The sequence below is a fragment of the Phalacrocorax aristotelis genome, chromosome 5 (assembly GCF_949628215.1).
Source record: "Phalacrocorax aristotelis chromosome 5, bGulAri2.1, whole genome shotgun sequence".
NCBI lineage: Eukaryota > Metazoa > Chordata > Aves > Suliformes > Phalacrocoracidae > Phalacrocorax > Phalacrocorax aristotelis.
The window spans coordinates 20,895,552-20,910,667 of NC_134280.1; the positions used below are offsets into that span (position 1 = coordinate 20,895,552).

The 15,116-nt window shown below is 37.8% G+C and overlaps 1 protein-coding gene across 1 annotated transcript in view; it reads right to left on the reverse strand.

The window, feature by feature from the left end:
- Positions 1 to 15,116, reverse strand: part of GRB14 (growth factor receptor bound protein 14) — a 74,278-nt gene that overhangs the window by 3,133 nt on the left and 56,029 nt on the right. The window contains exons 6-13 of the mRNA XM_075093325.1: positions 11,392 to 11,529; positions 10,223 to 10,333; positions 9,936 to 10,031; positions 9,271 to 9,351; positions 6,943 to 7,059; positions 6,789 to 6,846; positions 6,608 to 6,695; positions 1,654 to 1,747 (exon numbers count right to left, since the gene is read on the reverse strand). Coding sequence (XP_074949426.1) covers positions 1,654 to 1,747; positions 6,608 to 6,695; positions 6,789 to 6,846; positions 6,943 to 7,059; positions 9,271 to 9,351; positions 9,936 to 10,031; positions 10,223 to 10,333; positions 11,392 to 11,529 — 783 coding nt within the window. The remainder of the gene's footprint in view (positions 1 to 1,653; positions 1,748 to 6,607; positions 6,696 to 6,788; positions 6,847 to 6,942; positions 7,060 to 9,270; positions 9,352 to 9,935; positions 10,032 to 10,222; positions 10,334 to 11,391; positions 11,530 to 15,116) is intronic.

Below are 15,116 nucleotides of genomic sequence, written 5' to 3' on the forward strand. Positions count from 1 at the left end.
TTCGCACTGAGGCAGTACAGGACTTCTAGATCATCAGCATGGAAAAATGGACCCAGGTCTGTAGAATATTTATGCCAAAATAAAGAATTCCTGGTTCCTCCAAAGATTCTACAACAAGAGAGCAAGGTTTTAGCATGCCTGTATATGATTAATTCCTCAAATGGGCTGCTTAGATCTGCAGAAGAACATTAGAGTTGACTCGATAATTTTTTTGAAGGGGAGAATCGTCCAGCTCAGAGGAAACAGAAGTTAACTGCAGCTTCCTGCTACATCTCCTCGTTGAGAAGAGACAGTCTGTTTCCTGACAGGGAGAGTTGAGAGTTAAATGACATCCCAAGGAAGTAGAATCATACAGTATTTGTACAGAGTTCAGAAGGTTTTCTAAACCACACAACAGTTATCCCAAAGTAAATACTAGAAGCAACCACAGTCAATAGAAGTACAGAGATCTTAGCCCTGGGATTCTGGTCACAGAGCATATACTCATGCTTGCATGGGATCTAGGGCATAGCTATGACTTTTGGATGAAGGACTCCCCCATTGTTTGTACCTAATACAACAAAAATCCTGGGCAATTCTTTTAACAAGCATTGATTCACTCCTTTCCTCCTCCCAAATAATGCTTCTGTTTTATTCTACAGGAACTTTTTTAGGGGACGATATCAACTACGAGCCCTAGGTAAGGCATACGGAAATATGGTGAACAATCATCGGGGATCAACCAGATCAGAAACAAACAAACAAAAAAATGCCACTACACTTCTTTCTACTGAGAAACAGCAGAATCTCCTACAAACTTCAGCAGGAAGAAACACGGAGGCTAGAGTATTATGTGCTCTGGAAGAAAGATTCTTGTGAAGACATAAGAACAAGCTATAGGTCTGCTCAGTTATGTCAAGCACCTGTGGCTAAAACACAGAATGCTGAAGTGCTTCTCAACAGAAGCAGCCTGTAAAGAAAACAGTATAAACCACCTCTAGTGGGAGTGGAAGAGATGGGGAGAGCTGGCCATTCTGGCAGGAGAATTGGATCATATCTTCAGTGAAAACTGATGGAAATACGATTTCAATTTAGGAAATTTCAGCTTACCTATAAGTAGCTGGACTAAATACGCATATGATTTTTTTGCTAAAATTGTCCCCTTGAAGAAGACCTGGACATGAATATACCACAATAACATGAATCAAGAAGAGAAGTCAGCAAAAAATGTTTGGCCTTAAATATTGAGAGAAACTATCCTCAACAGATGAGTCAATGAGACAAAGACACACACATCGTAGGCAGTCCACCTAAACAGATGACTAAAAAGAAATTGTGCACATGCTGAAAAATGAAAAGGCAATATGACCTTAATTAATACATTATTTTCATGCCACCAGGGTTGCTTCTATTCCAGTTCAAATAGCTTTGTCTATTTTTTCAAGACACTTTTTAGGATTTCATAATACTAGTTGAGCTTCATCACAAATCAAACAGCAAAGCTCAAAAATGTTCAACTCTACATAAGAACACTAATTATTTTTAGTGATACAGGTATTAGGTTTACATCTTCCATGTAACATTAAAAGAAAAAAATCCAGCAATATTCTGTCACAATTATTCAACTGTTTTGTTTTTATAACTATATAGATATAAACTGAAAAATTTACTTACTGGTACAATTTGAAAATGCTTTATTTTTAATCCGTGACTCAGTGACAATACAAATGTTTTGGGGTTACTTTGGCTATCACGTACCAGGAATACCCTAAAAGAGATTGAAAATTTTCACAGTAAGATCACTCTGGAGAGGCTTTTATAAACGTCCAGTTAAGACTGTTGTAAATTCATTACAGAAGTATTAGTGAAAAGCAAAAATAACACTAATTATGTAAGTTATGCTTTTAATCAGTATTTCTTTGCAAATGTGTCACTGGAAATACTTTTTCTTAAATTCTTCTTCACCTTGTCTATTATGTGAAAAAATACGCATTCTCAGAATGAATGACCTGTAGGCATTGGTTTTTACACTGCATAGAATTACAACGCATCTCTTTAGACAGAAAAGCACCCTCAAAGTTTGTGCTTTGAACAAAATTTTTCTTTGGACTCTGACAGTTCCCTAAATCACAAGTGTTAGAGGGAAAATATGAAAGGTAGTTCAACGGGAAGTTTACAGAAAAGGTAATGCAAGACATACCAGAATGATTTTCACATCTGGCCAGTCTTCATAAATGCACACTCACTTCTGCACATTGGCAACACTGAAACACAGCTACACTCTGCTCACTTTATGGCATCATTATTCAAATCACAACATCCTCAATGGCCAACAGTGTCCCTGCAACTAGTTCACTGATAAATTATTCCAGCCAGGTTTTGGACAGAGATATTTTTGGCATAATCCTGGTAGGATAATCTGGAACAGGCAAAGGATGATTACCAATAAGAGATAGCTTTCACTGAATCACTGGGTATCAGCAGAGAACAGTTTGGTAGGACAGAGGGAAGTATCTGATTCACAGCTTTGTAGTGGAGAGAGTCTGAAGTGTTTGCACTGTGCAGGTCTGGAACAGGTATAGCTAACCAATGTACCAAAGAAGGGAAATGGAGGGACAGCCATTGGCAGGCATGCTCCTCTTTCAGGACACAAAAGAAACGGGTAAAATGAACCTGCAAGTATCAACCAAGTGAGCACTAGTGGCCACCTACTTCTGCTCAACCACATACCAGGTATTAGAGTACAACTACTATATGAAGAGAAAGGATTTCAGGAGAAGAAAGCAGACTGAGGCTTACAGTGGATTTTCACTAATGACATGGATCCAAACTACTAATTTAATCCTCAAAGTTTTTAAGAGTCCTATTTTTACAAAGTAAGAAAACACCTCGAACTAAGAAATTTGGAGTCCATAATCATTAATATTTCTATCAAAATCCCCATCCCCATCATAATTGAGAGGTCTGATACTAATTCAGTTATTAAAGAGGGATCATTGCCAGCTCAGCATCCAGCTTGTAAGAGCACAAGGTAAGTATAAGGACAAATAGGAGTTCTCAGTAGACTCGGGCTCTCCTAACAAGCTCTCTCTCACCACCTAGTGGCCTTTCACCCTCTCCAGGACTTGAATGAAATTTTTCAGAGCACAGTTAGATACTTTGCATAAACTTAAATCTTTTATACATTTGTCATTAAGGAGTGCCATTTTATTTTACTCAGAAAAATGACACTGTAAGAATTTGCCACTTTGCAGATAATCAAAATGGGACCTCTACACTCGAATACTTGGATCTGTATTAAACAATACAAAAAGTAATCACATTGTGTAGGAAAGAAAATACAGGCTGATTAGGATTTGTTGCCATTCATCAGTCTGTTTAAAGTCAATTTTCTTAAATTTTTTCCTTGTTTTAACAAAGATAAGCAACATTTGTCCTCCAACACATAAAAAGATCTTTACTCTTTTCTAACCTTATCACAACAGACCTACTTTAGCTGACAAAGAACCTTTAAAAAGATCACTTTATTATGAAGAAAAGGTTGTAGTTCACAGAATCTTAGAAATGCTAGTTAGAAGGGAGCTTTTTAGACATGCTGGATGACTCCAAACAACTGCTCCTTCATAAACTTATAAGGACATTGACTCCCACACATGCTCCTAGAGAAGCTGGAGGTTCATGGCTTAGAAATGTGCACTCTTCCCTGGGTAAAAAACTGGCTGGCTGGCTGAGCCCAGAGAGTTGTGGTGAACGGAGCTAAATCCAGTTGGCGGCCAGTCACAAGCAGGGTTCCCCAGGGCTCAGTTTTGGGGCCAGTCTTGTTTAGTATCTTTATCAATAACCTAGATGAAAGGATCAAGTGCACCCTCAGTAAGTTTGCAGGTGACTCCAAATTGGGGGGGAGTGTTGATCTGCTTGAGGGTTGGAAGGCTCTGCAGAGGGACCTGGACAGGCTGGATCGTTGGGCCGAGGCCAATTGTATGAGCTTTAACAAGGCCAAGTGCCGGGTCCTGCACTTTGGTCACAACAACCCCATGCAACGCTACAGGCCTGGGGAAGAGTGGCTGGAGAGCTGCCTGGCAGAGAAGGACCTGGCGGTTGACAGCCGCCTGAACATGAGCCAGCAGTGTGGCCAGGTGGCCAAGAAGGCCAACAGCATCCGGGCTTGTATCAGCAATAGTGTGGCCAGCAGGGGCAGGGAGGTGATAGTGCCCCTGTACTCGGCACTGATGAGGCCACACCTTGAATACTGTGGTCAGTTTTGGGCCCCTTAGAGGACATTGAGGTGCTGGAGTGTGTCCAGAGAAGGGCAAAAAAGCTGGTGAAGGGTCTGGAGAACAAGTCTTATGAGGAGCAGCTGAAGGAGCTGGGGTTGTTTAGCCTGGAGAAGAGGAGGCTGAGGGGAGACCTTATTGTTCTCTGCAACTACCTGAAAGGAGGTTGTAGCAAGGTGGGTGTTGGTCTCTTCTCCCCAGTAACTAGACATAAGACAAGCAGAAATGGCCTCAAGTTGTGCCAGGGGAGGTTTAGTTTGGGTATTAGGAAAAATGTCTTTACTGAAAGAGTGGTCAGGCATTGGAATGGGCTGCCCAGAGAGGTGGTGGAGTCACTGTCCCTGGAAGTGTTCAAAAAACATATAGCCATGGCACTTCAGGGCATGGTTTAGGAGGCATGGTGGTTTTGGGTTGACTGTTGGACATGATGATCTTAGAGGTCTGTTCCAACCTTAATGATTCCATGATTCTATGAATCCTCTGAATGACCAGTTGCATTTTGTAATGGGCCTTTTGGTATTATCCCATTCATCAATCAGACACGGATCAGTTTGCAATCCTGCCAACCACTTATCACTGGAAAGTCTTCAAATGTCCTTTAGGAAGTGTAGAATGAAATCTACAGCATTGCTACATAAATGTCTTTAAGAAAGATGGTTTTACACCCGAACAGTAGATCCAAAAATTTGAGTCCTTCATAGCACACCTTAGGATTGTTGCTGTGCCTATTCTGTTACTGGTTCATTCAAATACTGAGACTACTGTAGATCCTTTATATAATAGTCCCTTTATCTTCTATAAGCCATCATGAACAGTGTATTTGTTAGTACATACGGTATTACAGAGGTCCAACCACCTCTCTTATATAGGCAGGAGATCTCCCTGCTTGGGATCATCCTAAAAGGCACAACACACATTATTTTCTCTACTTACCTCCCTAACCCCAGAAACAAATCCTATCAATCCCATGAAAAACTTCTGTATGTCTGGTGATAATTCATTCTTTCAGCCCATCAAAAAGCACAGCATTTGTCACATGCTGTAATGTATTCAATGACTTCACTGTAATTCCTGAATATGTATGTATCTGACAGCATATGAGCGCTCATACTACCACGTTCGAATTGATTCCAGACAGTCCACGCAAGACTATCATCCTCACCAAAACCACAATGCATACCTATGAATATATCCAAGAATATAACAACACTGTACTAAACTAATGTTAGCAGGGTATTAACTTTCTCATTGCTACCTACTCGTCAAATCTACTGGGTATCATTTAACAGTATGTGTGTGTACCCACTGAAATACACTGGAAGACTGATCAGCCCAAGAATGACATACTGCTCAGAAATACATGTTGGATTCAGCCCCATGTCCCATCCCTCTCATGTAACAAATACAAAAATGGATGTAGAGTACAGAAGCAGTTTCAGGATGACTAGCCAGGCTTAAAAATAGGACCCCTGAAATTAAAAAAAAGAAAAAATACAAAAGGGGAAGTCCAATTAGCCAACCTTGCTGAGTATGACTATTTTTGTCTCCCTTACCTTCCCATCTCTTTTTTTTCCCTACAGCCCTTTCTGCAGATGTAGAAAACAGTAATACAACATAATCTAAAACAGAAGGAATTTAACCAGTAATCTGATATTACAGGTAACTAACCGGAAACAGACTCAGAGAAACTTAGAGTTTTATGGAATTACTTGTTGAATGAAGGAGGCTCAAGTTTACATTTAATACAGGAGTAAGGATAAAAATACAGAAATGAAAAACGGGAGGATGTGAACATAAAATACCTATGTGCTTTGCCATTTTTTAAATTAATATTTATATGAGACAAAACCAAAAGTGATTGGTCTTATCCTAATGTTTATTGTTTACCATTACGGGATAATATAATTTTTCATAATTTCATGAGGAAAAGCATACTTTTTTTTTTTTCAACAGCTGCCTCTGCACTGTTCATCTTAGAATAAGGTTAGTCAATGTTTTCAGGCTTTCTTTCATTCTTTCATCACTAAAAAGAGATACAAAAGACACTGGTGCCAAAGTTGACAGTTCCCAGAGAATATTGTGCAAATACAGACCTCAAGTGCCTGGCTCTGAGCAGACATAAGTAATCTGTCAGTGACAGAATCGAAGTGTTAGATCACCACTTTATTGCTTCCAAAAGATATAAAATAGAAACCAACTGATCCCCAGATAGCGCCATATAAAAGAATTTTTATTTCTATTAGCTAAGAGCAAAATCTTCCTTCCTCCATCTCTACCCTAGTAAGAAATACATGAAAATAGCAGTTGTTGACAAAAAATGTGTCTCAGAAGAGTTATGTAAAGAATTAACTTACCCATCTACAAGTCCATGCTGCAAAATAAGTCTCTGAGCTTCTTCTCTAGAGATTTTATGATGAAACCATGACTGAGATCTGTGTATAGCTGTAGAAATAAAGATATTTTTAAAAAACATTTTGCCTTTATTGAAAGAACCAGCAATTGCATTTCTCTGGCAATGAATTAACTCACGCATACCCATGTTAGACATGGCAATAGGACTACCATGTGAGTTGAGCCGTAGACACCCTCTCCTCTGTATGAGAGAGAAATAAAAACATGATTTGAAAGCTTTGTTTGTTTTAAAAAGAAATCAGAAAATACTATTCTGATAAAGCAAACATGTTTATACCCGCCATGCTAATCCTTCTTCAACTGCAACTGAAAGGGCTTCCGTCGGATTTTCTATAATTCTGCTTCTGTGTCCTGAGAAATCCATTGCTACTAAAGAATTTTCTGAAATGCTCCTCTGCAACAAAGAATAATAAATTTGGTTTGTTCATTTTTTAAAATTAGCTCTGAGAAAACATTATGTTTTGTAAGTGGTATTTCAAGTATTGGCAGTGTTTCCCATCAGAGCCAAACTCATTTTACGCTAGGGAGCATTTGTAATTCCAGTTTGCTGCTGCAAAGCTCAGTTTTACAGTCTGGCAGGACAGATCATCTTTTTGCATTACTGCAATGGATGATAAATATATTGCTTTACCATAAACTCCATTTATGTTTTTAACTATAACTAGCCCTTTGCATATCAAACCAAGTCAAGATACTGTTACTAAGTTGTCCACGTAAGATAAAAAAGATAATATACATAATTCTTACACATAACCATAAAATTAACAAATATTTGGAATATTTTGCTATAAATATGCCATAAATTTATATATTTTCTACATAAACTTTCACTCAAAGTTTACCTGATTTAAGCATTGAAAACAGTAATTTCTATGGAGTTTAACTTCTACTTTAACACATCCCTTCTAACTCTTACCACAGACAACAACTGTAGGATCTGTTACAAAAAAATGCTTGGTTTTTTTTCTGCCAGTGAAGATCAAGCTTGTAACAATAGAACAAAAACCACTAAAGTTTGACAAAAGTCTTAAAACTCACCAAAATACTTCTCAGAAACCAAGGTTTACAAAATCAAGTTTAGTACAGATCGTAATGGCTCAAATGTTGGCAGGCACTGGCATATCAAATAATTAAGAGAACGTTCTAGCATTCTATAAGTTAAATTAACACAAGAGGCCCAAATTTCTGCAGGGTTAGCAAAGCTTCCCAGTCCAAAACCAAAGCAGCTCTGTTCTGTTCATGTTTGTTTACAAGCATGAGTACAACTAGAAGTGTACTAGTCTAGTACTAGTACTAGTGTACTAGTAGTCTAACGTCTACCTGAGTAACTGTAACCTATAAAGAACTTTGCAAAAGTAAAAAAAAGGCAAAATAAGAGAAAATGTTTGCCTCTGGAGAGTGGAGAGAACTCCTTGTAGCTGCCATGGCTGTGAGTTATTGAGGAACATGAAACACGGAAGTGGTTCCCCTATGAAGCATGTTCATTAGCTTGTGCACTTAATTCCCAAGTTTATCCAATTTGCTCTTTAATTCATTGATTATACCCAAGTAGAAAAACAGTGCTGCACTTAATGATGCTTATAGATTCTGCCTGTGTTAGAAACCACATGAGCTAAAACACACGCAATAGTGTAAGAGGAGAGAGAATCAGTAATGGCTCCCAGATCCATTATAAAAGCAGCAGCTGGCTATTTTAACAGCTTCACATAACATAAAGTAAAGACATGTCAGTGTATGAAGCACAGTTTTGAAGCCATGCTTATTAGCAATATCACTGAAAGCTACTTTTATGAATACCTATAATAGCAAATGCATACTTTAGGCATTTTAACAGCAAGAACCATAATAAAAGCTGAAAAAATCCACCATAAAATCACTGTCACAAGTCCCAGCAACAAGTAATTTTTATCCAGTTTAGCCAACAAAAACCACAAAAGTGGTATAAATCATCCATGAAAAAGTCTGAAATCATATGACTCAAAGAACTTGGATAACTTAGGATATTAAAGAAAAGGGCAACCTGATCCAATCCCAACTGTCTGACTGAGATGGACACAGTATCTGGTATAGACTGTTGTTGCTCCAAAACCCAGTTCTGCCAAATTATGTTGTTCCTCTGAGGTCCAGTCAGTATTACAACAGCTGAAAGTGATCTTAAGTACTTAATATTTTATATTAAAAAAATAAAAGGGAAATATTACTGTACACCAAAAAGGATTTGTTACAGCTTTCTTATTCATCATTTTCAGCATGTGCAACCTTAAACACTTTGCTTCTTTTTTAATGCACTTATAGTTTTGCTTCTCTGTTTTCAAAATCCTCTTTCCATTCTTTCTGACAGTGATAATAAGCCAATGAACTCCCAAATACTGGAGGTTTGACAAATGCAAAAAGCCCGTTAACTGGTCTGAACTATCCAATTTGTACTAAGTAAATGAATTAATTAACTCTCTAGTCAACCCTGACAGCCCTAAAGTTTTTAGCAAGCATTCACACATGCAAAGATTTGCAGGATCGGGTCAGTAGTATAACAGACACAAGTTACTTAAAAATAGCGTGATGGCAGAAACAATGTATTTATTCATGGAGCTACTGTGGGACATACCATAGGTGTTATATTCAAAGGGCTGCAGCCACTTCTACCTTGATATGGTTGCATGTAATTCTGATACAGCTGCATCCCATACTAAAACCAGAAAACAACATGGTTAGCATTGTAAATAGTAAACCTAAGCTAAGTAAATTTTTTGTCCAGATGTGAAAGAAAACATGCACTTTTCTCTACCATTAAAAACCAGGGACAAATTCTGTTAGGATAAGGAAATGCACATTGTCATCGTTGCTGCTGCTGCCTTTATAAATGCACACTCTGCATTAAATACTACCCATTTAATAGACGAACTCACCTGTTCCTATTTTGCCACAAACTGACACATTTTAAAAACATAAGTTGCCTTCTTGTGTATTCTTGTATTTTTGTTCAACATTACTCAACAACCTCATTGAATTCAACATGGTTACATATAAGCATATGCTTAATGTTAAGTATTTGCAGACTGAGGCTCCAAAACATCCTCCCATCCCCTACAATGATTCCTGTACTTTGGTCCCTCTCTGTTTTTTGGGATGAAGGAAAAATAACTTTTCAAAGTACAAAATTGATATTGCTATTGCATGGGAACCTAGAATTATGTTACTTCTCTACCGCAGAGTATCAAAATTTCACATAGTAGACTTAGGCAAGAAGTTAACTCCACGCAGAAAAATTACCTTAAGCAACCTAATTGCTGTCATCCAGCAGGTCCTACTTTGTTCATCATCCGCACAGAGCTGTTTCAGGTCTCTGGTTCCTCCTGATTTGTTAGGCTAGAAGGCCACAGCACATTTTTTTTAGCATTAATGCATATCTTGAAGATAATACCTGTTGAAATAAAAGCCACTAATTCTCCTATTTTATAACAGACAGCTGAATATTGTTTTCAAAAACCTTAAAGAAACTTAAGCTTACCTAAAAACTGTGGCTTGCTTTAATATGTATCAGAATAATAAGCTTGTACCTTAAAGCAGAATCCATAGTTTGTTGGTGCTCCAGAAATCTTTTTGCCTGTCAAAGACATGTACATATCACTATTGCTGAATTCACAGAAAAACTGCAGATGCCTTGGCTCCTAAAAAGAAGAGTAATGTAACACAATTAGACTATTTTTAGCCAGCCTTTCCAGATAAGAAACTCAGAAGAGTATGTCCTGTTCCAAAATAGTCTTACATACTCCAGTTTTAACTGTGACATCATGAAATCTAGAAAGAGTCAACATTAATTTTTTAATGCAGAGAAAAAACACCTCAAACTAGTCAGAGAGTTCATTCTTCTACAGAGGGAAAAAAACCAAAGAACAAATGATGTCATTTCTGGGAAAACATCCACTGAATTCAAGCCATAATAATATTAGAGTAGGAGTCAAGTTTTGAGAGCAGTATGCATTTCAAACTTTAAAATAAAATATAATTTCATAATCTGAGAAACAACATACAGTAATTATTTCTGTCCAGTATTATTTCTAACTATTATCTCCAACCTCTAAGGTTAATTAAGTCAAGGAAGAAAACAAAATAAATTTGCTGAAGGATATAAAACCAGCTCAATGAATGCTCTGGCAGTTAACACAGAAAATTCAGACCAAGAAAAAACACTGGTTTAAGTCATTTATGTAGAAGGTGTCTCAACTCCAGTGTATCCTGTTTAACATAATCAGGTTTAAATTACTGCCATCAAAAAGTGGAACTAGTACAATGAAGAACTGCCCAGTGATAAAATTTGAGCTTTCTCAAAATCTTTCTGCAAAATCCTTTTATACATAGGTTTTTGTTTATTTTAGATAATGAAGTATTATGTCCACCTTTCAGAGTATCTACTTACACTTCAGAATTTTACCTACTATTTGACAATTCATTTTTAAAGGGCACTCTGTTAATTGCCTGGAAAAATATTAACCAGATTGAAACTAAGTTATTAGGCAAAAAGAAACTACTGCTTCTAAGACAATACGTACCAATTTTATATGACAGTATCTCTCTAGATTTTATCCATAATAGATTTTTTCCCTTTCTACCACTATAAGTTGAAATTCAAATTTTGGTTATTATTACAACAAATGATAAATACATACATACAGTTGCACTAACTTCATAGTTCTTTCTCCTTCCCTCCTGCCCCGCTTTCCCTTACCTTAGATGTTCCTTTAGTGGAAAAATAAAGGCCAGATCTTCTCAAAAGAAAGTACAATTTTTTCCACGATTTTTTTCCCTGCTCCTTTGCATGCAAATAACCATGAATCTCAGGATACGTGCTGGAGCTTAGGAACATCTGAAAGAAAATATCAGACATGCATTTTTCTTTTCATCGGAAATGAGCTTTCTGTTTCATTAACATACTCAGACAGGACTAAGGGGAATAAACCCCTAAAATCCACTATCACACCACAGTCACTCAGTTATGATTGCATCTAATCCCATTAAGAGTACCTCTGATTTAAAGCATGTAGAATGTTACACAACTCCAAATTACGCTAAGCAAGTTACATATTTATATGGAACATATGGTTTGAAATGAGAGCATTAATTATGCAATACGTTGATTTCGGCAACAAAACCAGTGTAAGAAGTTCTGATCCCATGCCTTACACCCTATTTATATAAAACTGCAAATCAATGCTACCAAAAGAATAAAGAAAAAGCCATCCCTCCCCTCCTCCTGTGTTACAAACCAGATAAGGGAACCAATCTGAGTTAAAATTAATTCAGCAAACAAATCACAAAATCTGAATCACAAAACCATGCAGGTCAGGCAGATATTACCATTTTCAAAAGGAGGAACCAAAGGTCTCAGGACCTGCAGTGGTGCTTAAGTAGGAACTTTAGCTGAACCAAAAACAGGAGAGGCTGGGCCAGCCATAAAGACAGCTCCTATCTGTGCTCAAGACCATGTGGCAGAGAGTATTGAAAACAGCTGCATCAGGAGGAAGGAAAGAGGGCTTAGAAGTCTCAGAGATCAGCCATTTTGCCTTCAGAACTGCAAGAAAAAGCTGCACACCCTCACAAGCCACAGAAAAGGCAGAATGATATGGACAGACAGAGATGTTAACTAATGCACTGAGAGAAGCTAACTGATGCACTTCCTTTACACAAGGTATTCAATAGCTTCTCTTCAGCCATTTCAACCAGACATTTCCAGAGTGCAACACAGCTGTTATCTTGCTAAGACCAAGTACAGAGTTTTATTCAGTCTGCAAAAGTACCCATTAAAAGCTGGCAACCATGTTAACTTTATTCTAATTCCATTCATTTTTATTACTCTTCTTCCAATAAAACTACTCAGAACTATGACTCACATCTGAACAGACTAACCTAGAATTCTTCAATTTCCATACGTTCAAAGGAATCTGTGTTGTTACTAAGCTCTTCAAGGAACCTTGCCTCAGAAAGGCCTGCAAAATCATAAATACTATCTAGGCTTATACAGCGTTAGGGAACAAAGAATTTTCTGGTTGATATCTGCAGCTTTCATTGCTCCATTTTCCTCCTGTTCACTGCCACTTCCAGAATATCTGATTTGAGGACACAAAGCAACGGATCACCAGGCAAGAAATAGACTGGCCACTACCAGACTGCAGCAAAATGATGAAGTGAACATGATTTTAGAATTCTTTGGCCACTAAATAATACAGTCCAACCATGAAACACAAGGTTTCTTTCACTTTTATTGTCTTCCTACCTTGCAGCCAGATGCATGACTGTACCATCTGTAGACCAACCTGAGCTAATTAAATCCAGCTGGTGTGAATGCAGTAACATGGGCAGACTTCATTTGACAGGAGAGTGCCTTACCCTACTAGGAATGCATTAGGAATAGCTTCACCGCTAGTCACCTGGACAGTTAAATTACAGTAAGACTAGCTACATCTATCTACATATGCTGCTGGCACACAGCTGTGTGAAAATGCAGTTTAAGCTTTTTCAGCCACATTGAAGCAGACGGGTAGGTCCTGGTAGGTGTTCCAGCCTGTTAATCTTCCCATTTGCCACGTATTAACTGGTTTGCTGATGGTGAATATAAAGGCTGAACTGAAAAAGTATTTTATCTCCATAAATAAAGTCAGACGGAAGCTTTAGGAAAATCTCAAAGAGTCAATGTATGTAAAAACAAAAAAGCATCTTTTTAGGCTGTACTATCTCTGCTAAAGATGAAAGGAGTGGCTGGCTCCCAGCCTGCACAAGTGTTTTCCCCAGGATTTCTCCCATAAGAGCTTCAAACCAGAAGCATTGCCATGAAAAACACTTTTCTTACTCAGCAGACCAAACCGGAGGAGCAATACAAAGCTCAGTGTCAACAGTCACTGTTGTACCTGTGCTATCAATTAAAATAAAGTAGCAATAATGCTAGGAAAAAGGCAATCCTAGACCCATCTTTTTCTTTCTAGGACAGCTGAGGACTGTGTGAGAAAATATAACATGAACATGCTGCAGTCAAAACCATTAACTGTCACAAAGAATAAGCAGTAAAAATATTTCAAAGTGAGAACTCAATATCTGTAATAAACACCTAAAAGTAAAGATAGTAGAAAAGAGAACTTCCATGGGTTTTCGTTGTGGGTTGGTTTTGCTTGTTTTTTTAAAGGGAGGTACGTGCAAGTTTATTATAGGGGAGAATGGATCCCTGTTTGTGCAGATAAGAAGTAATCAAAATAGGATAAAAATAAGAAAAATGAGAAAAGTCCTTAATATAAAAAGTGGGGAGAGTTAAATGATGATATGCTGCAGACAGGGATTATTGGTCACACAACATGCAGAAATAAGTTTGCACCCTCTCCCCCATGCAGTGAAATATATAACATGATATGTAGGATGGTTTCAAATGTCACCATGTCTTCCAGATACTAATATATGACAGCACCAAGGACTCGATTACAATTTGGTTGGCTGTAAAACCAACAAATTTAAAACCAACCTGAACAAAAAACAAAGCAAATAAATGCCTTTTGTTGGGGGAAGGAAAAATTCAACACATGAAAAAACATTGCACTGTCTCAGATGAATATAATAATAAAAAACGCACAACTACTGTATGTCACTGAAAGCAATAAAGATTGAGAGCTGCAGTCCTAACTTACTTCCACATTTTCAGTGAAAGAACGGCTGCAGTAGCAGAGACAACAACATTTGCTAAGGTGGATGCTTCTCGAGCACTTACATGCTATTTTGGAGAGTGAAAGAAGCTATCATTTTCCTAAGACTCTGTGAATCAAGTTTGAATTGATGACTGATTTCCTGAAAGATGTGATGACAGCCAGCCATGACTGTCCCAGGCCAGTGCTCCTGGAAACAAGCAGGATTTTCCCCTGAACATAATAAATTTGGGGGGCACCAAGTAATTCCAGTGAAAAACTGGTAACTGATTCTCAGCATTGTCTCCTATAGACTTCAGTCAACCTGAGGGGTTTAGACTCAGAGGAAGGTCAGCGAAACCTAGAGAGGAAGATGGGGAAAGGCAACAGGCAGACTAGAACACATGTAGGAGATTGACAAGAGGCTGAAATTCGGTGCATGGCTATTTCAGCCTGAAGACTGGAAAGGAGTCAGATGAGAAACTGGTCAGTGAAAGAGGGACTTTTTGTGGCAGAGAGATTAAAGAAATGAAGCTTGAATCTTAAATCTGTGAAGGCAGAGAATGGGAAAAACAAAAAACACAGGACAAGAGATGGCAATGGGGAAAGGGCAAAAGGAAAAGACACTTATCAGTAATTCTACCTTTCACAAAATTATGAGTGTGTGTCTTGGTAATCCTGCTCTGTCTTTAACTTAATTTTTGCATATATAACATTAATTTTTTTATGTTTATTTAGGAAAGACATCTGCTCCCTTCTTTAATATAGTCTACCTAAAAAGTGCAAGGTT